Below are 26,580 nucleotides of genomic sequence, written 5' to 3' on the forward strand. Positions count from 1 at the left end.
TTGTCTTCCAGGCTGTAGCCAGCTTCAGGTGCTGGGATCCAGTTTCTCTGTCTCTCCCAGGATGTGGAGCAGGTGGACGTGAGGCTTCTGAGGCTGGCTGCTGCTTGGGATCATGGGGCAGGCGGCTTCTTTGTCTGCTGGGCTGCAGCCAGCCTCAGGCACTGGGGCCTGACTTCTCCAACCCCCACAGGCCCAGAGCGGCAGGGGGGATGGAGGAGGCAGGCCTGCCGCCATGTTATCAGGTTAATTTGCATACTCACTCTGGCTAGTAGTGTAGCGGAGTGACAGTAGTTTGCATGTTTCTCTTTTATTAGTGTAGATAATAAATTATTTCATAAAAGTTTTCTACTTCCTTTATTGTGTTCAAATATAACCATCATAAACACAGTTTTAGCTGTGAAGTGTTATCATTTGGTGCTATTTACCATTATAAAATTTTTCCATGCATATCTTTTTCTTAAATACTTTTTAAAACTGATATCAAAGAGGAAGGGAGAGAGAGATAGAAACATCAATGATGAGAGATGACTTTCATCTCTCATCATTGTCCCCTACTGGGGGTTGAGCCCGCAACTTGGGCCTGTGCCCTGTCAGGGAATTGAATCTGGGACCTCTTGGTCCATGGGACAACACTCAATCCACTGAGCCACCACAGCCAGGCTCCATGAATATCTTAACATAATTGAAAGCACACAGAGGAAACTATTTTTACCTTTTTTTATTTATAATGTAACATTTGATTACATTATTTTATTAGGAGATATTTTAACCCTCATTTTCAAATGCTGCATGATTTCCCTATTTATAGGTAATAATTTTATATGTTGGAAACTGATAATTTTTCCTATTCTTTTGCTACTAAAGGTAATGTGCAATTAATTTTTTTACATGAAGTTTTGTCTGCAAGTTGACATAAGTAGAGTAACTGGTTCAATAAGTATGAACCAAGGTCAAATTGCTTTGCCTAAAAGTTGTTCCAAATTATATTCCCCTCAGTAATATACAAAGTACATGTGATTGTTTCCTCAGTATTTTCTCTTTTTAGATACTATTTTAATTTTTAACTGTTTCTGAAATTTAGTATTTGTTAACCATTTATATTTCTTCTTTTCTGAAGTGACCATTTTCTCTTTTGCCCATTTTTATATTATATCAATGATATGGTTTCTATATAAACTTTCTATATTAGTCACTTATTTTTCATATTCTTTTTCAAAATTGGTTGGTTTGTCTTTTAAATCACCTTGCTATTTTTGAAGTAGAGGAAATTTTTATATTTTCTTGGTCAAATCATCACTTTTCCTTTGTTGATTAATTACACTTACTTTCAGGTTTAAAAAGTCTTCCTCTCAATCAGAGGTATAATATATCCTTACAGTCTTTTTTTTGTCTTTTTTCTTAAATTCACCCAACCTTTGGTGTGTAGTTCTTACGTACATCTATAATTTATTTTGTTCTATAATGCAGAGCTGATAGCTTTTGTTTGGTTCCTGCTCCCGAATCAGACAGAAATGCGCTTGCCTGGTGTATATTTCAAGCTTAGTAGGAATTGAACTGGGTACTGTCAGAAACTTAGGTATGGGCCCCTCTTCCTTCCCTAACATACACACAAGGGCCACTCCCTCCTCCCAACACATACACATATACATACATCTTAAAATTTTAGCCAAGAGACTTCTGGGAGTTAGTTGCCAGCTAATACACTAAGAGAGTCCCACCCCCATACTGGCCATTCCCACGTTGGGGGAGGCAGTCTGAGGTAGAAGCTGACATGAGTGCCTCTACCTACTGCTGGAGGGATGTCAACACTGCCAGTGTTCCCTTGTAAAAACACAGCCTCTCTGCTCCATGCATCTAAGATAAACACAGCCTTGATCTCTGGATGGGAAAATATTTATTTCAACTTAGATTCACTGACATTATCTGAAACTGAAATTCCTCTTGATTTTATTATTGGTTAGTTAATTAAATCATCTTTATTTTCTACTGCTGGTAGATATTTTTACCTGTTTTATTATCATGGTTATTATTTTAATCATTAAAAAAAATTAGGAACATAGCCTTAGCCAATTTGGGATCAATGGATAGAGTGTCGGCCTATGGACCGAAGGGTCCCCAGTTCAATCCAGGTCAAGAACACATCCCCCGGTTGCAGGCTCCTTTCCAACGAGTGCAAGAGGCAACAATTTGATATATTTCCCCCTCATCAGTGTTTCTCTTTGTCTTTTTCTCTCTCTCTTCAGCTCTCTCTAAAAAAAACAGTGGAAAAATATCCTCTGGTGAGGATTAGCAACAACAAATAAAGTTAGGAACATGAATCCTGGATACCAGGACCCATGATCTTGTTTGGAAATCACCTACAATTTAATAATATTCTTTAGATGTTAACAATATTTTATTCACAGATGAAAAAGAACCCAGTGAGTCACCTATAATTAAAAGAAGTTTACAACACAGTCAAGATCTAAAGCTGGATTCTAAAAGAGGTAAGTTAATATTTGGGTAATTTGGTTCTTTTAGATTGTGGATCTAAAATTTATAATAATTCCTTCAGAATTTGGAAGCATAAATATGTCATTTTTATAAAAATCATTTTATTAATATGCAACTTACTATATCTTAAAGGCTAACTATTATAAACACATATGCAGGAACACAGAAAAATATTATGTGTTATATTGTTCTGGTGAAAAAGAACAGGAAGACAGGAGATGTTTCTGTCTGTTCTGCCATCCCTGGCATGTGGCTACCATACAATTCACAGTATGGCTGCTGGTGCTCCCGCCATCACCTCAGAGTGCCTCACAGGAAGAAAGGCCAGAAGCACAGTCTGGTACTCCCTCCCACTGAGTTATTTCTCTTTAAAGAGACGACAAGAAAGGCTCACCAAAAGAAAATTCTGTTTGTGTCTTAATTATGGGCCATCCACGTTATTAGGGAAGTTGGATGATGCAGTGTTTTTAGCTGGGCACATTGCTAACCCCAACAAAATCAGGGAAGTTACTGAGGAAGAGGAGAATGGATTGGGTATTGGGTGGAAAACTAGCAGTTTCTAGTACATTTAGTGTCTCTACTGACTGTGTCTGCCTCACCAGCCCCCCTTCCCAAGACCATGGGTTCTTGCTTCTCCGTCACTGAGAACAGACATCTCACTTCATGGCAGGGCAGGCAGGCAGCAGGAAGCTGCTCTTCAAAGGCCCTTTGGAGGCTTTCTGGGTTAGGATCAACTGGGCTCTGGCAGGCAACTCTGATGGAGGGCGCCTTGGGGTGGCAGCTTAGGAAACACCCCTGGAAAGACAGAGGGAAAGGAGACAGCGGAGCTGCCAGCCACCTGTCTCATTTACATCATGATGCTGCCTGTGAGCCAACTCAGCCCTGTAAGGAGACACTCAGGATGCCACAAGGGCAAGAATCAAGTGGAACACCTGAGAAACCAGCCTATGTCACCTTTTCTTCTGTCCCTCGAACTTGCCTATTTTCTGTCCTCTTACTGGTCTATGTAGTCTCATGCTAGAGATTGGAAGTATTCATCTTGTTTTCCGAAGCATTCTCTAGATACTTCTGTTTTCTGGAATTGTTTGGTGCTTCCCCCTTCTCCCTGGCTTGCTGGTTTTGACTCCTGTGACTTCTTGCCTCATTCACTTTTATTGGTTCTGAACCACTGCTCTGATATTTTGTGATTCCTGACCTGACATTTTCTTCCAAGTCTATTTCCCCTTTCTTCTACCCTGTGAACAATAACACAACGACAGCACTCTGTTGGGTCAGGTATTAGTACTTATGCTCTATTGCAAATAGAATTACCTGCTAAAAATATTAATAGTGTTATTTTATTAACTTGTTTTATGTTAGAGTCAATAGAAGAGGTAACTGCAGATCATCCAGAAGTTCTTTCTATATTAAGTGAGTTCTTGAAAAGGACAAAGAATATGAACTTTGAACATCCATATGAAAAATATGCTGAAATCTTAGAGGAAGTCCTGGAAGAGGTAAGAAATCTAAGCTGATCATTTTCAGAGTTAATTTAACAGAAAGGGAGAAAATGTCAACCTAGTGTATGTATAATTAATTTAGAGCCTCATTTGACAGTATTTAAATCTGTAACTTAGAAATTCATGTGCATTTTATAGTCAACACTGTTATGTGTAATGCACCTCAGTGAATATTTACTTAGATTCTTTGGTAATTTTTATTTATCAACAATTAGGCTATATAATTTCATAGCTTTGAAATTAATTTTTTATTTTAAATTCTTTATTGTTGTAGTATTACTTGTCTCCTTTCTTTTTTAATATATTTTTATTGCTAACAGTATTCCAGATGTCTTCCATTCCCTCTTTGGCCCCACCTTCTTCCCAGCACCCACCCACCCCTCCAGATCTTCACTACCCTATTGTCCACGTCCATATGCATAACCTATGAATGCAGACAATAGGGTGGTGAAAGCCTGGGGCAGGATCCAGGTGGAGGAAGGCAATAAAGGAAAACAAGAGGGGACATCTGTAACACTCTCAACAATAAAGATTTTAAAAAAAATTTTTTTCAAGTTTATTCCTTATTCTCTTCGACCTAAAAACACTTTTTCTAGGAATCTAACCTAAAGAAATACATATTTGGACAAAAATTTATATATACAGATATACATCACAGAGCTCAGTATTATAATAAAATTATAAATTATATAAATGTTTAACAGTGCCGAAACCGGTTTGGCTCAATGGATAGAACGTCGGCTTGGGGACTAAAGGTCCCGGGTTCGATTCCGGTCAAGGGCATGTACCTTGGTTGCGGGCACATCCCCAGTAGGGGGTGTGCAGGAGGCAGCTGATGGATGACTCTCTCTCATCGATGTTTCTAACTCTCTATCTCTCTCCCTTCCTCTCTGTACAAAATCAATAAAATATATTTTAAAATAAATAAATAAATAAATAAATAAATAAATGTTTAACAGTAAGATGATGATTAAACAAATTAAGACTTACTCATTACTCATTAGATAAAATACAATAAAGTCATTAAATTTTTTTCCAAAAAAATGAGATGGGAAAACTACCGTATTTTTCGGACCATAAGACGCACTTTTTTCCCCCCAGAAGTGGGGGGGAAAAGTCCCTGCGTCTTATGGTCCAAATATAGCCTACACATATACTTTAAAAAAAAAGTTTTTTTACTTGCCCGGCTCTGTGTGGTCTCTGTGTGCTTGCCCGGCTCTAAAATGGTTCTAAATGCTGCTGTTTACTTTACAGGGTTGATTACATGTGTTTATGACTGTGATGTTGGGTTTTAATGCACATAAAATATTTTAGGACACTATTTGTTTCAGAATCTTTTTTTCTTCATTTCCCTTCTCTAAAAACTGGTGCGTCTTATGGTCCGGAGCGTCTTATGGTTCGAAAAATACGGTATATATTGATATTGGCTTAATTTTCATATCTTTGAAACTTGGATAGTAAAATTTTTATTAATCATTTCTATTTTTTCCAAATTTATTGATATATATTAGAGGCCCGATGCATGAAATTTTTGCACAGGGAAGGGGGGTGTCCCTCAGCCCAGCCTGCACCCTCGCTCCAATCTGGGACTCCTCGGGGGATGTCCGACTGCCCATTTAGGCCCGATTCCACTGAGCAGTGAGACATCTCTCTCACAATCCAGGACTGCTGGCTCTCAACTGCTCACCTGCCTGCCTTCCTGATTGCCCCTAACCGCTTCTGCCTGCCAGCCTGATCACTCCCTAACCACTCCCCTGATAGCCTGATTGATGCCTAACTGCTCCCCTGCCAGCCTGTTTGTCCCTAACTGCCCTCCCCTGCAGGCCTAGTCATCCCTAACTGCCCTCCCCTGTAGGCCTGAGTCCCTCCCAATTGGCCTTCCCTACAGGCCTGGTCGCCCCCAACTTCCCTCCTCTGCCAGCTTGGTCACCCCTAACTGCCCTCCCTTGCAGGCTTGATTGCCCCCAACTGCCTTCCCTTGTAGTCCTGGTCCCTCCCAACTGCCCTCCCCTGCTGGCCATCTTGTGGTGGCCATCTTGTGTCCACATGGGGGCAGGATCTTTGACCACATGGGGGCAGCCATATTCTGTGTTGGAGTGATGGTCAATCTGCATATTACTCTTTTATTAGATAGGATAGAGGCCTGGTGCATGGGTGAGGGCCAGCTGGTTTGCCCTGAAGGGTGTCCAAGATCAGGGTGGGGGTTCCCTTGGGACATGGGGCGGCCCAGGCGTGTGGTGGTTTGCAGGCCAGCCACACCTCCCAGCGATCCAAGCTTGGAGGCCCTGGTATCTGGAATTTATTTATCTTCTACAATTGAAACTTTGTAGCCTGGAGTAGAGCCAAGCCTTCTGGTTGCTCCATGGTGGCAGCCATTTCTGTTTTGATTTATGTATCTTCTATCATTGAAACTTTGTAGCCTTGAGTGGAGGCCTAGGCCAGCAAGGGCAGGCAGAAAGCTTGGCTTCCTCCATTGCCAAGGAAACTCAAGCCTCCCTCCTGCTCTCTGTGGCCGTAGCCTTCTTGGTTGGGTTTATTTGCATATTCACTCCTGATTGGCTGGTGGGCGTGGCTTCTGGGTGTAGTGGAGTGGTGGTTAATTTGCATGTTAATCTTTTATTAGATAGGATAATTGACATATAATGTATTAGTTTAAGATGTACAACATAATGGTTTGATATATACTAGTATATATATTAGAGGTCCAGTGCACAAATTCATGCATGGGTGGGGTCTGGCCAGCCTGCCCCTGATGGGGCTTAGAGTTAGGGTTATGGTTAAGGTTAGAGTTAGGGTTAGGGGGGAAGCCAACTGCGGGCAAGGCCAGCTTGGGGGAGGGGCTGCAGGTAGTTGGCCGGTCCCACCCCCTAGTCAAACTCCCAATGAAACTCCTGATCAAGGGGAAAATTTGCAAATTAGCCTTTTATTATATAGGATGTGCAAAATGATTATCACAATAAGTTTAGTTAACATTCATTACCTCATATACATTTTTTTGTCTGTGTGTAATAATAACTTTTAAGTCCTACTCTCTTAGCAATTTTCAAATGAGCACTGCAATATTGTTAACTATAATATATTCACCTTGTTGTACATTACATCCCCAGGACTTACTCATTTATAACTGGTAATTTATACTTTTTAACTCTTCACATATTTCCTCCCACCCTCACCTTAACCTTTAAAGAGGAAGCCACCAATCTGTTCTCACTTTCTATGAGGTTAGTTCTTTTAAATTCCACATATAAGTGAAATCATACAGTATTTGTCTTGGTCTTATTTATTTCACTTATATTTCTTTTGTATCACTTTTTTACCTACTCATTCTCGTATGTTACACATTTCAAAGAGTTTAATTTTTTTTCTAAAGACTTGCTTATAGTTTCTCTTTTAAAATTAAGTAGCTCTCTTCTTTTTTTTTTTTTTTTTCTTTTCTTAATGTCAGAAGAACTCAGAACATAGTTAAGGTTCACAAAAAGTGACAGATCAAGGTATCCCTGGCTTGTCCAGCTATAATGGTAATATCAGTGTGTAATTTTTTACAGGTAGTTGAAGAAAACAGGAGCAGGTTTTCTGGTGCCCCAAAATATGGAGGATGGATAATAGACAACTGCCCTGTTATAAAAGAACTATGGACAACCTTAGTGGATAAAGGAATTACACCAGATTTAGTAATCTATTTGTCATATACAGAAGACAACGGTTGGTAAATATTTATTACGTTAATTTGAAAGTGAAGTTTTTATTGCTGGTAATATTTTTAGTTAAAATACAAAATAGAAAACTCTCCACCCTCACTAGGTATAAATACCACCCAGCAATCCCTTATGCCTGAGGGGTACACAGAATGAGGCAGCCATCCACAGAGCAGGTGACCAGGGTAGAGTAGTGGGGCACTGGAAATCCCAGCAGGCCCATGTAATTATGCTTGAAGCTGAGACTTTAACACCCTACCCTCAGTCAGCACTATAAATTCTAAATTATATATAAAATATATATATATTAGAGGCCTGGTGCACGATATTTGTGCATGGAGGCAGGTCCCTTGGCCCAGTCTGCAGCCTCTCATGGGGAGCAGGCCTAAGCCAGCATGTGGACACCCCCCAAAGGGTCCTTAGCACTTCCTCAGAGATGGGAGAGGATCCCACCACTGCCACTGCACTCTCCAGCTGTGAACCTGGCTTCTGGCTGAGCGGTGCTCCCCCTGTTGGAGTGCACTGACCATCAGGGGGCAGCTCCTGTGTTGAGTGTCTGTCCCCTGGTGGTCAGTGCACATCATAGCGATAAGTAGTTCTGCTGTTCAGTCAATTTGCTTATTAGTTTTTATTATATAGGATATATATTAGGCTGAGGACAAAGATCATTTATTAGTCCTTCTTCGCCTCAAATTAAGCACACAAAGATAGAAGTACTAACTTTTAATTATTCTGTCACTTTGTACAAAGCTATAATAATCAAAACAGTGTGGTACTGGAATCAAATCAAATGCATAGGTCAAGGGAACTGAACAAAGAGCCCAACAATATATATATATATATATATATATATACACACACACACACACACACACACACACACACACATATATATATATATATATAGTCAACTAATCTTTGATAAGGGGGCCAATAATATTCTGTCATTTGCCTTTTAGAAGGGAAATATATTACATTTTTTCATGTTTTTGTTATTTATGACATGCTAATATATATCTTTTAAAATGATTTAAGATGATCTTTTAATATTTTCAAGAATCTGGACTCTATTTAAATAAATGATTAAAGGAAAATATATTTGGATATAGGAAGAATTAATTTTTATTTCAAAATGTATCTCACTATCACTTTATAGATTTTCAAAATTAATATTATTCTGTTTATATTTTAGGAAAATTTTTACTTAATAGACTGTATTTAGAGAATAAAACTGAAATTGACTCTAAGATATTTGAGAGATTACTGGGTGAACTACAAAAGAAAAAAAAAGAGGAAGAAGCAGTAAGGTAAATCTTTCTGGCATAGTAAAACAGGTTAATCTTTTATGAAGCTGTTAAGTATCTATTCACAATTTATATTTATGAAATCTTTTAAAGATCAAAATGCTGATCTAACTGATCCAATCCTTCCTATAATATATAATAAAAGGCTAATATGCAAATTGTCCCCTCTGGAGTTCGACCGGGAGATCAGGAATTTGATTGCTCACTACGGCATGCACTGACCACCAGGGGGTGGAAAGGAACATGTTGGGCAACCAGTGGCAGTGGTGGGGTGCTGAGGGAGTGAAGGAAGGAGGAGGCGGGAAGGCGGCTAACCTAATGGACTCTGGTCGCTGGCCAGGCCTAGGGACCCTACCCCTGCATGAATTTTGTGCACCAGGCCTCTAGTTGTAAATAATTACAAGAAAAACAGTGATTTCATAAATACTTTCAAAATCTATAAAGTACAGAGTTGTGGATGTTTTCATGTTCCCAAATCAAATTTATCCTAAATCAAATATCTACTCTCAAGAGACATTGCAAAAAAAAAAAAAAAAAAAAAAAAAAGGGTTTTTTCCTTTTTGCCATATTTATCTTTGATTTTAAAAACTTCGCTAACTAGAATCTAAAAATTGAAGAAATAACATGCTAAAAAGTAAATGAAAATACACTTGTGTGATGTGACTAAAATCCAAAGCCCAAGTAAATTCTAATAAGGAAAACAAGACTAGTTACTATACTCACAGGTTTAACAATGAGTTTATTCTCCAATCAGGTTGCGATGAAAAAGGTTTAGGAATGTGAACTCATATCTATCTCTTCATGACTGAGGTCAAGACTAAACTTTAATAAACTATAAGTTCTTTAGAATGGGGACTAAAGTATAATTAGAAACAGTGACTTAATTTGCTAACTGTTCTTCCTTGCTGAAATATGCTGTTAAATACTTTACGCTTTACCACTGAGTTTCTTACTTCTCAGTCACAAAACCAAGACATTTAAGAAATAAATTTCTTTATTTAATCCACCTTTAGGAGCTTTCTCAAATGCCTTTTCCTTTCCCCCTTCAGATATTAGCAGTTTGAACTGGGATTTAGGAAAGCTCTTTACACTCTTAAAATTATGAAGTTGCTATCTAGCTTACTGGGGGAGGAGGGGGGAGGAAGGCATGTAATTTATGTGTGTGTGTCATAGGATTTTCTTCAGTGTTCATTATTCATCTGAGACAGCAATTTTCAACCTTTTTTATTTTATATCACATGTACATTAATTATTAAAATTATGCAGCACACTAAAAAATATATGTTTTGCTAATCTGACCAAAAATAGGTAAAATATTGATTCATTCACACCGGACAGCTGTTGTGTTAACTATTGTTATTTTTTATTTGACAATCCAAGGGAAATGAGGTCAGTGCCCCTGACATAAATAGTCAGGTATTGCATTTTTTTTTTTAAATTCTTGCAGCACACTGGTTGAAAATCACAGATCTAAGTTAACCATTTCTTTACAAACTTAACACAAAAATATACAAAGTATAACTTAGTTATATTAATTAATGAAAGTATTTGATATACAGAGTAAAAAGAGTATTATTAATTCAGAGAATAATTACAAACTGATTTACATTTATTTATAGCATTTAAAACTCTTGTTACAAATGGAGCTACAATATTTAGGATTTGAGGGATTACCTAATTTCTTTCCAATGTATAAAAAATAGTCAAATATTTAAGAAGGAATGAAGATGTCAACATAAGAATAAAACAGAGTTTATGTGATTTCTAAACTGAGGTCTTCTACATTTTAAATAGATAAAAAATATATACATTAATACTCTTTTTTAAAGAAATATATTTTTATTGATTTTTTACAGAGAGGAAGAATGAGGGATAGAGAGTTAGAAACATCGATGAGAGAGAGTCATTGATCAGCTGCCTCTTGCACACCCTCTACTCGGGATATACCCGCAACCAAGGTACATGCCCTTGACCAGAATCAAACCCGGGACCTTTCAGTCTGCAGGCCAATGCTCTATCCACTGAGCCAAACTGGTTTTGGCACATTTATACTCTTTTTTTTTTTTTAAATATATTTTATTGATTTTTTACAGAGAGGAAGGGAGAGAGATAGAGAGCTAGAAACATCGACCAGCCGCCTCTTGCACACTCCACACTGGGGATGTGCCCGCAACCAACGTACATGCCCCTGACCAGAATCGAACCTGGGACCTTTCAGTCCGCAGACCGACGCTCTACCACTGAGCCAAACTGGTTTTGGCAAAAGTCAACTTCTTTTTCACATTATGAGAAAATGAGATCTGACATGGAACACACAAAAATGGTCAGGGTCTCATGTAAATGCCTTGCAAGTTGGTTAGGAAACAAATTAACTTAACAGGCTTAAAAATTTCATCTAAAGACACATGGAATTCTGCAGCTTTTCCAGCATGAGTTTCCAAAAGTGCCCGTCAAATGCAGGATAATGTCTGTCATCACCATTACTCTTGACTCGTCTATCTGGGTTATCAAAGTGTCTAATAACAGGCAGCAAACTTCCTCTTCATTCTTGTTAGGTGTCAGGTTCTTAGTGCAACGTTCTTTATCTGGGTTTTGGATAAGGGAAGTCTCTCAAAAGAGCGCTGTTTGAACTGCTGATTCGCACAGTTAAAAATGGGAAAGGAGTATCACATCAAGACCCAGCCATCTCAGAGGTCTGGACACAAAGAGAACTCAGGTTTCACTAAGCCTCCAGGCCGGAGGCAGGGTTTAGAATATAGTCAGAGAACACCCCCTAGCAAGAAGAAATAGACCTGTGGGGAGAGAGGTGTGTTAAGATTGTTTTTTTAAGTATGTTTTTATTGCTTTCAGAGAGGAAGGGAGAAGGAGAGCGAGATAGAAACATCAGTGATAAGAGAGAATCATTGATCGGCAGTCTCCTGCACACCCCAAACTGGGGATCGAGTTCCCAATCCCGGCATGTGCCCTGATGGAGAGTGGAACCATGACCTCCTGGTTCATAGGTTGGCACTCAAACACTGAACCGCACTGGCTGGGCTGTATGGTAATGTTTTTTTGAAGAGAATATTTATGACTAGATTTTCAAAGGAAAGGGAAAGGGATACAAAGAATGCTGAATGTAAGAGAATGACAGGCCTACAGAACAGTCTTAAGAAGACTGCCTCAGCCTTGGCCATTGTGGCCAGAGCATTGGCCCTTGCATTGAAGAGTTGCAGGTTCGATTTCCAGACAAGAGCACATACCTAGTTTGCAGCAGACTCAATCCCCAACCTGACTCTTACATTGATGCTTTCTCGCTCTCCTCTCTCCCCTCCACTCTCTCTAAAAATCAATGAAAAAGATATCCTCAGGTGAGGATTAGCAACAACAGTAATAACAAAAGACTGTCCCAGAGTATGTTGCTGATATGAATGGGCTCTATTTTATATACCTAGTCCCCTATCGAATACTTGGAACAGTTGTTCTTAATATTATTTTTTAAAGATGCCATTATTTTTAAAAGAATGCAACATTCTTATATATGTTTCCTTGTGCAACAGCAAGCTAATTCCTGAAGGGTAAATTTCTAGATATAAACTTTCTAGGTCAAAAGTATACACATTTTTATTTTTAATAAATATTGCCTTTCTGCACCATTTCACTAACTTTTTTTATACCTGACTTCAAGATTAAACAAGTTTAGTGCTTCAACTATAATGAAAAACAGATTCCCTTCAGATATTAAAATTTCCATATTCTAAATTTCACATAATTGCTCTGATGACAAAGATAAATTTACAAAATTTCTATTTAATATAGAAAAAAATTTAAATGCAAAAAAAAGTTAACTACTATTAACAATTTGATTAGTTTTCTTCTAGTCTTTTCATCATTGTTTATATACATTTAAGACACAAAATTAAAATTCTTATTATACACAGTTCTATATTATACTTTTTCACTTAAAATTATGTTGTGAACATTTCTTATTTGATCAAAAGGAAAAATAGTATAATTTCTCATATTTGCTTTTTCAACTTGTAGTTAGATAGTACTTTATTAATTTTTAATAATTATGAATTGTTTTCTCTTTATTTTTGCCACTCAACCTTAAATCCTGTAATTTTGTGAGATGTCTGAATTTCCAAAGATAATTACATTTTGAGCTTCTTTAATTTCAGAAAAATAAAAGAAGAGGCAATGAGACTGGAGGAAGAACATCAAAGGCTGATTGCATCTCTGACTGAAAAAGCAAAAGGCAAACACTGATTGATATGGCTAATAATGTGTCATTTAATTTTGTTTTATTATTGCAAGCAACCTCAGAATTTCAGTGAATTATAGAACGGGTGACCATATTTCTTTATTTGCCCATGAGAGTCTACATTTATAGCTTTGGCCCTGAAGTATTTATTTGACCTGCTTTCATTCTCAATATGTTCCAATTTGGATAAAAATGATACAGTCACTGGAGTAATGGACCATAGAAAAAATACGACTGACACGGATACCTACTCGTGCATATTAAGAGTTTCTTTTAAGACTACAGTTTGTTTTTTAAAAAACAATTCCATTGTTTAAAATATTACACATAGTAGAACATAATATCTCCTTTTTTACCCCCATGGACCTTCCCCCAGCCTCCCCTAGCCCCTGTCACATGCCCTCATCCCACCCCCTACCCCTCAGTGTATTGTGTCATTTTTGTAGTGCTCATATGCATGCATACAAGTCCTTTGGTTGATCTCTTTTGCCGCTCCCCAACACTCTTCAGCCTTCCCACTGTAATTTGACAGTCTGATCAGTGCTTTACTGCCTCTTTATCTATCTTTTTATTTATCAGGTTATAATGTTCTTTATTTTCCATAAATGAGTGTGATCATGTGGCATTTTTCTTACATTGCCTGGCTTATTTCACTTAGCACAATGTTCTCCAGCTCCATCCATGCTGCTGCAAATGGTAAAAATTCCTTCTTTTTTATAGCAGTGTAGTATTCCATTATGTAGATAGATGTACCATAGTTTTCTAATCCACTCATCTACTGATGGGCTTTTGAGCTGTTTCCAAATCTTAGCTATGGTGAATTGTGCTGCTATGAACATAGGGGTGCATATATCTTTTCTAATTGGTGTTTCTATTTTTTTGGGATATATTCCTAGGAGTGGGATCACTGGGTCAAATGGGAGTTCCATTTTTAGTTTAGTTTTTTGTTTTTGTTTTTTGTTTTTTTATGAAACTCCATACTTTTTTCTACAGTGGCTGCACCAGCAGTGCACAAGGGTTCCTTTTACTCCACATCCTTACCAGCACTTGTTGTTTGTTGATTTGTTGATGATTGCCATTCTGACAAGTGTGAGATGGTACCACGTTGTTGTTTTGATTTTCATCTCTTGGGTAATTAATGACTTTGAGCATGTTTTCATATGTCTCTTGGCCTTCCTTCTATGTTCTTTTGAAAAAATTCTAGTTTGGTTCATTGCCCACTTTTTTATTGGATCATTTATCTTCCTTTTATTAAGTTGTATAAGCTGTCTGTAGATGTTGGAGATTACACCTTTATCATTGATAACAGTTGCAAATATGTTCTCCCATACAGTGGGCTTTCTTGTTGTTTTGTTGATGGTTGCTTTTGCTGTAAAAAGCTTTTTTATTTTGATGTAGTCCAATTTGTTTATTTTTCTCTTTAGTTTCCATTGTCCTAGAAGTGGTATCAGTGAAGAAATTGCTTCTGCATATGTCTGAGGTTTCTCTGCCTAGATTCCTCTAGTATTTTTATAGTTTCCCATCATATGTAAGTCCTGTATCCATTTTGAGTTTATTTTTGTCTATGGTGTAAGTTGGTGGTCTAGTTTCATTCTTTTGCATGTATCTGTCCAATTTTCCCAACACCATTTATTGAAGAGACTTTTTTGACTCCATTGTATGTTCATGCCTCCTTTGTCAAATATTAATTGAGCATAGTGGTTTTGGTCGATATCTGGATTCTCTATTCTATTCCGTTTATCTATATGTCTGTACTTGTGCAGTACCAGGCTGTTTTGAGAATAGTGGCTTTGTAATACAGCTTGAAATCTGGTATAGAGATCTCTCCTACTTTGTTCTTCTTTCTCAGGATTGCTGTGGCTATTTGGGGTCTTTTTTTTTTTATTCCAGATGAATTTTTGGAGAGTTCTTTCTAGTTCTGTGAAATATGCCGTTGGTGTTTTAATGGGGAGTGCATTGAATCTATGGATTGCTTTCGGTAGTATGGACATTTTAATGATGTTGATTCTACCAATCCATGAACATGGCATGTTCTTCCATCTGTTTACATCTTCCTCTATCTCTTTTTTCAGTGTCCTGCAGTTTTTCGCGTATAGGTCTTTTACCTTCTTAGTTAAGTTTATTCCTAGGTATCTTAATTTTTTTGGTGCAATGGTAACTGGGATTGCTTTTTTAGTCACTCTTTCTGTAAGTTCACTATTGATGTATAGAAATGCCATCGATTTCTTGGCATTAATTTTGTATCCTGCTACATTGCCAAATTCATTTATTAAGTCTATTAGTTTTTTTTAATTTATTGATTAAGGTATCACATATTTGTCCCCATTCCCATCCCCCACCCCTCCCATTCATGCCCCCATCTCCCTGTTGTTCTTTTTTTATTATTATTATTGATTATAGTATCACATAATTGTCCTCATCCCCTCATTCCCATCCCAAACCCCTCCCTACATATGCCCTTTCCCTTCTGTTGTCCATGGCCACTGGCTAGGCCCATATGCATGCACACAAGTCCTTTGGTTGATGTTTTCCCCTTACCCCCACCTTCCCCTACTTTCCCTCTGAGGTTTGAGAATCTGATTGCTGCTTCTCTTTCTCTGGGTCTGTTTTTGTTCATCAGTTTATGTTGTTCATTATTTCCTCTAGACATGTAAGATCAGGTGATCTAAGAAATACCCTTGTAAGAACCTAAACTGAGACAAGCCATAATGGTTATGCTGAGAGGCAAATGAATTAGTCTGTAGTGAGTTCCTTTCTGGGCCAACAGTTCTTTTGAGTCCCAACTTCAATGTCAAATAGTTCCTTAGGTATACATGTCAGCCATGCTATTTCAGATCTGATTGGTGGATGGATGGCCCTTGTTGTTCTTGACCACTGGTTAGGCTCATATGTATGCACACAAGTCCTTTGGTTGATCTCTCCATTTTATCCCCACCCTCCTTTTGAGGTCCAACAGTCTAATCCATGCCTCCTTGTCTCTGGGTCTGTTCTTGTTCATTAGTCAATGTTGTTCATCATTTCTCCTAGAAGAGTGAAATCATGTCCTACTGGAAATACACTTATAAGAACTGAAAATGAAACAAGCAATAATATCGATAGTTGAAAGACATTTTGAGTTTCTGGTGTAGAACTGAAAATGAAACAAGCAATAATATCGATAGTTGAAAGACATTTTGAGTTTCTGGTGTAGAATACATAACTTCTGTCCCAAACCCTAGGAGGTTTCAACAAATTCTGCTTCTTCCTCTTGTGTATCACCATAAAATTCTCCATATAACACAAAAGATTCACCACATACTAAGTCACATATTTGGAAGCCACCAGCTCTGCGGTCCTGGTCAGACTTTGAGATCTAAGGACACTTCAGGATGCTTTTCTCTGGGGATTTCATCACCCAAATTTAGATGAAAATTCTTGTTCCAGAGGTACCAAACACTACTACTATGTAATTTTTGGAAGGCACTCACTAGGAGGAATTCCCATAAGAATGCAGAAGTCATGTTCATTTGCTTTTTCACAGCATCTGTGCATAGAACTTATTATGTTTTTCAGTCAATTTCATAATATAGTAAAGGAATTGGAAGATGGATTTTCTGACTCCACCATTCACCCCATTTTTTTCTTCAAAGATTTCATGCATATATTTCTGATAATGGTCATCAGCAACTATAGAAAATTTGAAGTTATGCTTTCTAAATTTCTATTTATCATAACATATTGATTAACATACTCTTACTCATTATTAGTTAAAAGAAAATATAGTCTATCCCAGTCCTGCATAATGCAAGCCACATATGTAACTTTAAATTTTCAAGAAGCCAAATAAAAAGTAAAAAGGAAACAGGTGAAACGAATTATATTTAATATGCTATATCCAAAATACTATTTTGACATGAATGCAAAAATCATTGCTATCGTTTACATTCAATTTTTTAATATCTTTTTAAGAAGATTTTTGTATTGATTATTAAAGAGGAAGGAAGAGGGAGAGAAAGAAACATTGACGTGATGGACATGGACAACAGTGTGGCTATTGCCAGAGGGAGGGATGGAGGAGATAGATGGTGATGGGGAAGAAGAAAAAATGTAAAAAGAAAAAAGAGCCTTGCTGGTGTGGCTCAGTGGTTGAGCATTGACCTATGAACTAGGAGGTACATGCCCAGGTTACGGGCTCAGTCCTCAGAAGGGGACATGCAGGAGGCAGCCAATCAGTAATTCTCTCATATCGTTGATGTTTCTCTCTCTCCCTCTTCCTTCCTCTCTGAAATCAATAAAAAATATAATTTTTAAAAAAGAAAGAAGGAAACATCAATGTGAGAGGGAAACATCACAACCCAGGTATGTGCCCTGACTGGGAATCTAACCAGCAACCTTTCAATGCACAGGATGACACCCAACCAACTGAACCACATTGGCCAGGATTATATATTCGATATTTCATATTAAACCTTTGAAATTCATTGTGTATGTTTTGCTTATGATGCATCTCAGTTTGGACTAGCCACATTTTAAGGGCTCAATAGCCACATCATGCAGTGGCTACATATCAGACAGTGCGTGCAGTTCTAGCCATTCCCTCATTGAATAGACATTTGAGCCATTTCCAGTTTTTTACTGTTATAATATTTAGGGTTACTGAGAACATTTCTTGTCTTAAATGAATCCTTAGGCTGGTGCTCCCATAGCACTCTGAGTGTATGACTATCATCCTTTACCAGTACATTTTATTAGGTAAACTATATGGAAAATGTATCTCTCCCTCATGAAATCCCATGCTCCAGGGGGACAAGGGTGCCACTCTTTACTCTTTATGTGGGTCTTAGCACTTATCAGAGTACTCACACCCAAATAATATTTCTGACCTAATCTGAATGATAATTTGTTTCTTCTCATTCTCTATAGATGTGGACGAGGCTGAACTTGATGGTGAGGGGGAGATTGAAGGTGAGGAGGGTGAAATTCCTGAGACCCTTGAGGAGACCGGGGGGCTTGAGGAGCCTGAAGCTTCCGAGGTTCCTGAACCAGAACCTGAATCAGGTTAGACTTCATTGACATCCATGTTCTTAGTCCTACTGTGTCCTACTGGGTGTGTGTGTGTGTGTGTGTGTGTGTGTGTACTTGTGTATGTGTTAAGAAAAAGGAAGCAGGCTAAAAATGGAGAGATGAGAACAGCCACTTATTTCCAACCCATGCTTTGAAGTACCACAGGAAAACCGACACTGCCCTGCCCATCCTGGTGCTCAGGAGCAGGGCTGCCTATGTCATTTGTGGGGCATGTTGTCAAAAAGCAGGGAAGATGTGCCTGCCACTAAAGGTAATAACATATAAAGCTGTTTTTTTCCTTCTACAACCTCTCAATTTGTCATGGATTGATTTTTATTGCTATATATAATGTCATTGTATATATATAATGTCAAGTAGAGAAAAATTAAAAATTTAAATTAGCATGAATTTTATCATTCATCTTCATATTGTGCAAGGCTATTTTTAAATGAAAATACAAGAGCATTTAACTTCTATGCTGAACCACTGAAATGAACACAAATTTATATTTGGCAGCTCGTACATACATATGTATTTTGTTCTTACCAAATTACTGTTAAGTTTTGTGTACAATACTAACTCAATTTTTTTTTATTTCACTTCTTAATATGCACATATTCTACCAACACGCTCTATCTGCAGCTTCTCAATGATTAAGGAAAGACTGAAAGAAAAAGGAACATGGGATTGCCCTCTTTTTCTTTCCTTCTTTGTCGTTTTCAGCCCAAGTGTCTAGCTAATACAGGAAAGTGGCACCAGTAAGAAAGCTTTCCTTGGTCATTCATGTCTCTCTGAATGTTATCACCTTCTTTCTGCATCTGAAGCAAGTTCTAACTCAAAGGGAAAGCATGGTCTCTCCGATGTATCAGAATCTTCCCCTGCCTGCGCCCACCACTCGGGCATACTTACTCCTCCACATTATGGGTCTCCTAGAATTCTGTACTCATGATGGGGCATCAGGAACTCTCGTGAGAATGAGACGACAAGACTGGCTAACACATATTGTGCACATCTCTGTCCATTATACATGCTTGATTGTGCCATTGGAGCCCCTTTGGATTTTGTTTACAAAACGAAGTTCAAAGATAAAATCATTAAAATTTTCAAATTAACAACCAAAGAGCATTAATCTGTGAGGCCATTCTGAGTGAGAGACTGTGCAGCTGTCCAGGCCACACAGCCATGGAGTGTCCCCGCTGCAGAGGGGCAGTTTGGTGGGTTGGCACAGGGCAAGAAGGAGACTTTGGGCAATGAAAGTCACTCTCGAGACTGGAGAGTGGGCTTAAAGCAGCAAGTTAGGGTCCCCAGCATGTGGGAGTGAGGCTCACAAATGCTCCCAAGTACAGCTAGTGTTGGATTTGAAACTAATGCTACAAACTAAAGGTCTTCAAATTCCTGCAGCCAAATCCATCCTGTGGCAATTAAGGGCTAGGAATCTGCTGTCAGCTGGTAGAGGAACCAGGACTAAGGGGAATTTTCACACTGAGAATTCTCAAATTCAACATAGATCATTTTTACTACAGGAATTGGCATTAGCTTTATGATGCAAAAGTATACAAGTAAAATCGTATACCCCTTGTGCCCACTGGAGGAGCTAACAGGATGAAATTCTTCAGTTTCCTTTTAAGAGTCCGACAGCTCTACTTACTTGTGTTCCCATCCAGACACTTCACTATTTTCTTCAGTACCTAATCGATTAGGCTGACCATTATCCCACTCACCTGCCTTTTCCATAAAAGGAAAGGGAGCCCAGTGCTTAGGAGAACAGACAGTATTTGCCATTGATACATCTGGTAAGGGGTTAATTTCCAAAATATACAAGGAACTCATACAACCAAACAAAAGGAAGATAAACAATCCAATTAAAATAGGAACTAATAGCCGAAACCGGTTTGGCTCAGTGGTAGAGCGTCGGTCTGTGGACTGAAGGGTCCCGGGTTCGATTCCGGTCAGGGGCATGTACGTTGGCTGCGGGCACATCCCCGGTAGGGGGTGTGCGGGAGGCGGCTGGTCGATGTTTCTCTCTCATCGACGTTTCTAGCTCTCTATCTCTCTCCCTTCCTCTATGTAAAAAATCAATAAAATATATTTAAAAAAAAAAAAAATAGGAACTAATAAAAAAAATAAAAAATAATAATAAAAAAATAAAATAAAATAGGAACTAAATAGACACTTCTCCAAAGTGGACATACAGAAGGCCAGGAGACATATGAAAAAAAATGCTCAAAGTCACTAATTATCAGTCGAAACTGGTTTGGCTCAGTGGATAGAGCTTCGGTCTGCGGACTGAAAGGTCCCGAGTACGATTCCGGTCAAGGGTATGTACCTTGGTTGCGGGCACATCCCCAGTACGGAGTGTGCAAGAGGCAGTTGATCGATGATTCTCTCTCATCGATGTTTCTCTCTTTCCCTCTCTCTTCCTCTCTGTAAAAAAAAAAAAAAAAAAAAAAAAAAAAAAAAAAAAAAAAAAGTCACTAATTATCAGAGAGATGCAAATTAAAATGACAATGAGATATCACCTCATACCTGTCAGAATGACTGTCATCCACAAATCAACAAATGACAAGTGTTGGCGAGGATGTGAAGAAAAGGGAGCCCTAAGGCACTGCTGGTGTGAATGCAGACTGGTGCAACCATTATGGAAAACAGTAAGGTGTTTCCTCAAAAAACTAAACATGGAACTTTCATTTGACAGAGCAATGCCACCTCTGGGTATGTATCCTAAGAAATCAGAAAAACCAGTCAGAAAGAATATATGCAACCCTATGTTCATAGCCCAATTTATAATAGCTAAGATTTGGAAACAGCCCAAGTCCCCATCAGCAGATGAGTGGATAAAAAAGCTGTGGTATATTTACACAATGGAACACTATGCAGCTATAAAAATTAAAAAAAAAGAACTCTTACCATTTGCAACAGCATGGATGGACCTGGAGCGTATTATGCTATGTGAAATAAGCCAGTTAGATAAGTATAACATGATCTCACTCATGTGGAATATAATAAGCAAAATAAACTGTTGAACAAAATAGATCCAGAGACATAGGAGAGCATTGAACCGACAATTGAATCTCAGAGGGAAGGCATGGATGGGGGAATGGGATGGGGAAAAATTAACTGGGAACTTATGTGCATGTATGCATAGCCTATAGACAGATAACAGTGTTGGGAAGGTCTGGGAGAGGCAGGTTCAGGGTGTAGGGAGTCAATGGGAAAAAGGGAGGACATCCTATATAATAAAAGGCTAATATGCAAATAGATTGAATAACAGAACAACAGTTGGCTATGATGTGCACTGACCACCAGGGAGAAGATGCTTAACACAGGAGCTTCTTCCCCCTGGTGGTCAATGCGCTCCTATAGGGTGAGCACCGCTCAGCCAGAAGTCAGGCTCACAGTTTGCAAGAGCAGCAGTGGTGGTGGGAGCCTCTCTCGCCTCCACAGCAACGCTAAGGCCCCCTTGGTGGGATGTCTGCCGGCCTGCTAGTGGGCCTAAGCCGGCAAGTGGACATCCCCCAAAGGGGTCCCAGACTGGGAGAGGGTGCAGGGCTGAGGGACCCCTCCCCCAGTGCATGAATGTTATGCACCAGGTCTCTAGTCTATAATACTTCCAACAATAAAGACAAATTTTTTTTTAAAGGGGGGAAATGCCATAAAATACCAAAAATGAATATGAGAAATAGACATCCAGCCCAGCTGGGTGTAGCTCAGCAGTTGAGTATCTACCCAGGAACCAAGAGGTCACAGGTTCGATTCCTGGTCTGGGCATATGCCCAGGTTGTGGGCTCAGTTCTCAGTGGGGGGCATGCAGTTGGCAGCCTATCAGTGGTTCTCTCTCATCATTGATGTTTCTATCTCTCTCTCCCTCTACCTTTCCCTCTGAAATGAATAAAAATATATTTTTTAAAAAAATAAACAGACATCCATTAAATTTGACACATCAAGCATATTAGAGTTCTCATATCCACAAGTGTTTACTAATGTAACTGGTCTAATGGATGATTTAGTTGTATTGCCTTTTCTCTCCTTAATGTCTCTCTCAGGGAACTTCCTTTTGATGTTCTAAAGTCAGTCTCCCACCCCTTTTAGGGTCAGTTCTAGCTCAGTGCTATAGACATGACTATTATCAGTCAGAACTATATGCACCGTGTGTCAGCTATCCTGGTCATGGTCCTTTAGTATATTTAAGAATATTCTTCATTTTCTGCCTTATGCTATTAGATATTGTATACCCTACTTTACCTAACAAGAACTATATTTTCAATTAGACATAGTATATATAATTTAAACTATGTTTTGAAATTTTCTTTGTGCCAAAACTTTCATAAAGAAACAATGTTTTAAAATTCAAACACTAACTATTAGATTTCTTTCCTCAGAGACTACTGAGGAAACTACAGTTGGAACAGGAATTCCAGAAGAATCCAAAGAGGGTCTGGAAACTACATTATCTCAAGCAGGTTAGCTTATAAAATAAAAGTAGTTAGTGATAAACGTGCTTTTCGTATTCTCCCACAAGGGTCTAGTCCCTTATTTTAGGCATAGTACCAACTTTCTACTTATTTCTTTTTACATTATATGCCAGTAGTGGTGTATTAGGTTTTATTTAGCTTATTACATTAGAAGTATATCTAGCCATCTTATAACACTGTTTTTCATCAAATTTTATTTTATACGTTTTATTATAGTTAAAGTTGCCAAATAAAATACATAGTAATTATCCAAATAATTTTATTAATAGATAATAATTCATCTACAGCCAATACAAGGAATGGAGAATAATTAAAATATGAATTTATAAATGTACGTTATTGCTAAGGACAATATGTGTATCTCTTTCATGTTTTTAAAATATTATAAAGTATAAATTATTTTGGCAATATGGGTCATTATATCATGTTTGAAGCCTCTTTTTTTCTTTAACGTTTATTCAAAAGTTGTACTACCTGACTTTCCTGAAGACTCTTATCCTGATGTTCCTGAAATGGACTTATTTAAAGAGAAGCTTAAATATTTCGACTCCGACTGGAAAAATCTGGAATTAATCATCAACGACTCTTTCTATACAATTTTGAAGTTGGAGATCGCTGGCCAAACTCCAGAGGAGCTGCTTCAGAAAGCAGTGGAGACTATGGAAAGTAAGGGCTGTAAATCCTACCATTACTGTCAAGAGCGGGCGATATTATTAAAAGCGTGTGCAACTTTAAAATCTTTCTTGATGGTCCATAAAGGAGAACATTCAACATATCTAGGGATGATGTTTAAAATATTTAACAATTCTCATAGCACTCCTAGCACAGGCACATACCAGTCAGAATAGCTGAGGGGCACAACTAGCACTGGCCAAACTGGACAGTTCCCTTTAAAAATTCTAATTTGTACATATTTAAACTAAGAGATCAGTCACTACAATTAATTTTCCCAACCATTGACTATTGCAATATATGCTAATGCTATTATTCTTTCAAATCTTTCTTTTTTCTTTTTTTTTCTTTTTACAGAACCTTTTCAGTATACTGCATGGGAGTTCAATATAGAAGATTATGAAGAAGAAACAGAAGACTTTCAGGCTGAAGCAGAGATTGATGAGGAGATAGAAGAAGGAGAGGAAGAAGAGGAAGAGGTATGAGTCAGTGGGCCAAGCTCCCTCTGAGGCTCTAGGGAAAATCTTTTCTTTCCTCTTCCAGCTCCTTCACATGGGCCACAGCATTGAAAATGTGTGTGTCCAGAGTGGTAGTTGGCACTCTTGGATCCCAGGAAAACAAGCAGGCTTCCTCTAAAGTTGTACTTCAAAAGTTGAACTACCTGGGTTTTTTGTACATATTTACACATAAACATTTTCAATACACTTGGCCTCCACCCCAGCTTCCCTTGATCCCTGAGATGCCAGGGCTGCTTAGACAGTATGATATACCCATGAAAAAATAAAAAGTAAGGTTTTTCAATTTTTTCCATGGAAAAACTTTATATATTAGAGAGAGAAATATTCTGTAAGTTTAATAGAAATGGGTGCTTTAATGTAAAATATACCAATGGTATCTTTGAGGAGCTGCTTGCATGAGACTAATGAGTGGTATTTTCTTTTCTTTTTTTCTTTTTTTTTTTATTTTATTGATTTTGTACAGAGAGGAAGGGAGAGAGATAGAGAGCTAGAAACATCGACGAGAGAGAGTCCATCGATCAGCTGCCTCCCACACACCCCCCACCGGGGATATGCCCGCAACCAAGGCACATGCCCTTGACCGGAATCGAACCCGGGTCCCCTCAGTCCACAAGCCGACGCTCTATTCATTGAGCCAAACTGGTCTCGGCATGAGTGGTATTTTCAAATAGGAACAGCTCATTTTAGGCCCCAGTCTACTCCCTGGTGACAAGAATTTTGATAACTAATCTCAATTGATAGCCACCTAATTAAGGCATCTATCAATAATAAATTAGGAAGTGATTTTTTTTATTTGGAGCTTTATGAAGGAAATAAAGTGATGTAATAAGTTAGATAATCATACAGCTGTAATTAAGTTAAACCCAAATATATATGTGTCAAACAACAAATGACATGCAGTGTGATTCTGATAACAACTTTCAGTACTTTAGCACTAAGGAATTACTGGGCCCTTCAGTCAGGGTGGCTGACAAATGTGGGCTTGTCCTCTTCTTCAGTCATCCTTCTGCCATTCTTCTGTATCCTGTTTTGTTTTGCAAGAGAATGTCTCTTTCTTGTCTTCAGACAATTCTCAAGCTGTCTATAATATTCAAAACTTGTATTTTTAGGTATGGTCTTCATTGAAAAATAGTCTCCTTATCTCACTTCCACTCTTCCTAACTTACACAACACAAGTCAGTTTTTCCTATATATATTTAGTTTCCTCAGGCTGCCATAAAAAAAAATGCCACAAACTTGGAGGATTAAAATAATAGAAATTAATTCTCTTATGGTCTTGGGGAAGAATTCTGAAATCCAGGTGTCAGAATGCTTCCTCTAAGGCTCAAGGGGAAATCTTTCCTTTCCTCTTCCATCTTCTGGTGGCTCCTGATAACCCATAGCTAATGGCTGCTTAACTCCTCTCTGCCTCTGTCTGTCCTGGCCTTCTCCTCCTCTGCATCTTTTCCTTCTTTTAGAAGGACACTCATCATGGGATTTAGGGACCACCTGATAATAAATTGTAAATATTATATTGAGATCTTTAATTACATCTGCAAAGATGCTTTTTTCAAACAAGGCCAATATGGCTGCCAGGAATTCTTAGAAATTTTTATCTAGGAGGCAAAAGAACACTGTCCTGACATCCACCTGGAAAACAGCAAGAAAAAATATTGCTTCTCCCATCTCAGTCAGTTGCCCTGACTAAACATAGTAACTAGAGGGCGTAGTGTGTTACTATGATTGTCTGGGCCACTTGAGTTCCTTCGAATGCATAAGTAGCAGTGTTCCATGAGAAGAGGGAGAAAGGTTCTGTTACTAAAAGAAGGAGGAAAGTTGTTATACAAACAAAAGCAAAAGATATACACCACATCCTAAGAAAAATTCTGGGAAGATATGTACTAAAATCTTTAAAGGGCTTTTAGTTTACCCTGTAGCCTAAAACAACTGAGAAACGAGATAAAATGTATGAAACTGTTTTCCACACAGTGGTCCCAGAGATGGGAAACAAATGAGATACTCCTCACGGTTTCCTCGCCTTACTGTCTATAGGTCATGTACCTTTTCCAGCCCATGGTCCAGGGAGGAGCAACCTAGGTAGAGCCTTCCAGACTCTTTTATTGGAGGAGAGAAAGCAGAGAATCCCAGGACACAAAGCAGTTAGAGTTCACAGGGAAAAGACGCTCACACAGAGAGAACTCCAGAGACCTGCAGAGCAGAGTATTGGTCAGCCCTTTGCCGCTGGGAGGGGGGAATGAGGACAAAGGAAGTACCTGTCTGTTCCCACTAACCATTGGGTAGTACTAAAAAGTGTCTAAGACTCAGGGATGGGGATAATTAAACCTGGAATAGTGCACAGCAAAAAATATATAAAAATTAAAAGAACCACCACGGATACATGTAACAATCTGGATGAATCTCAAAATAATTATGCTAAGAGAAGCCAGACAAAAGAGAAAACATACTGTATGATTACATTTGTATAACATTATAGAAATTGTAAACTAATTATAGTGAGAGAAAACACAGCAATGCCTGCCTGGGAATGGGGCAGGTAGGAAGCAAACAGGGTTAGAAAAGAGGCATGAGTGCCCTAACCTGTATGGCTTAGTGGATAGAGCATCAGCCTGCAGACTTACGGGTCCCGGGTTTGATCCCAGCC

General features: G+C 38.4%; 1 protein-coding gene across 1 annotated transcript in view; it reads left to right on the forward strand.

The window, feature by feature from the left end:
- The window catches only part of AK9 (adenylate kinase 9), a 103,410-nt gene that overhangs the window by 39,142 nt on the left and 37,688 nt on the right, over positions 1-26,580 (forward strand). Inside the window, exons 17-25 of the mRNA XM_045572773.1 lie at positions 2,406-2,486; positions 3,853-3,989; positions 7,538-7,694; positions 8,880-8,994; positions 13,152-13,228; positions 18,137-18,271; positions 22,657-22,737; positions 23,215-23,415; positions 23,779-23,900. Coding sequence (XP_045428729.1) covers positions 2,406-2,486; positions 3,853-3,989; positions 7,538-7,694; positions 8,880-8,994; positions 13,152-13,228; positions 18,137-18,271; positions 22,657-22,737; positions 23,215-23,415; positions 23,779-23,900 — 1,106 coding nt within the window. The remainder of the gene's footprint in view (positions 1-2,405; positions 2,487-3,852; positions 3,990-7,537; positions 7,695-8,879; positions 8,995-13,151; positions 13,229-18,136; positions 18,272-22,656; positions 22,738-23,214; positions 23,416-23,778; positions 23,901-26,580) is intronic.

This window comes from Pipistrellus kuhlii, unplaced genomic scaffold (genome assembly GCF_014108245.1).
Source record: "Pipistrellus kuhlii isolate mPipKuh1 unplaced genomic scaffold, mPipKuh1.p scaffold_m20_p_5, whole genome shotgun sequence".
Lineage (NCBI taxonomy): Eukaryota > Metazoa > Chordata > Mammalia > Chiroptera > Vespertilionidae > Pipistrellus > Pipistrellus kuhlii.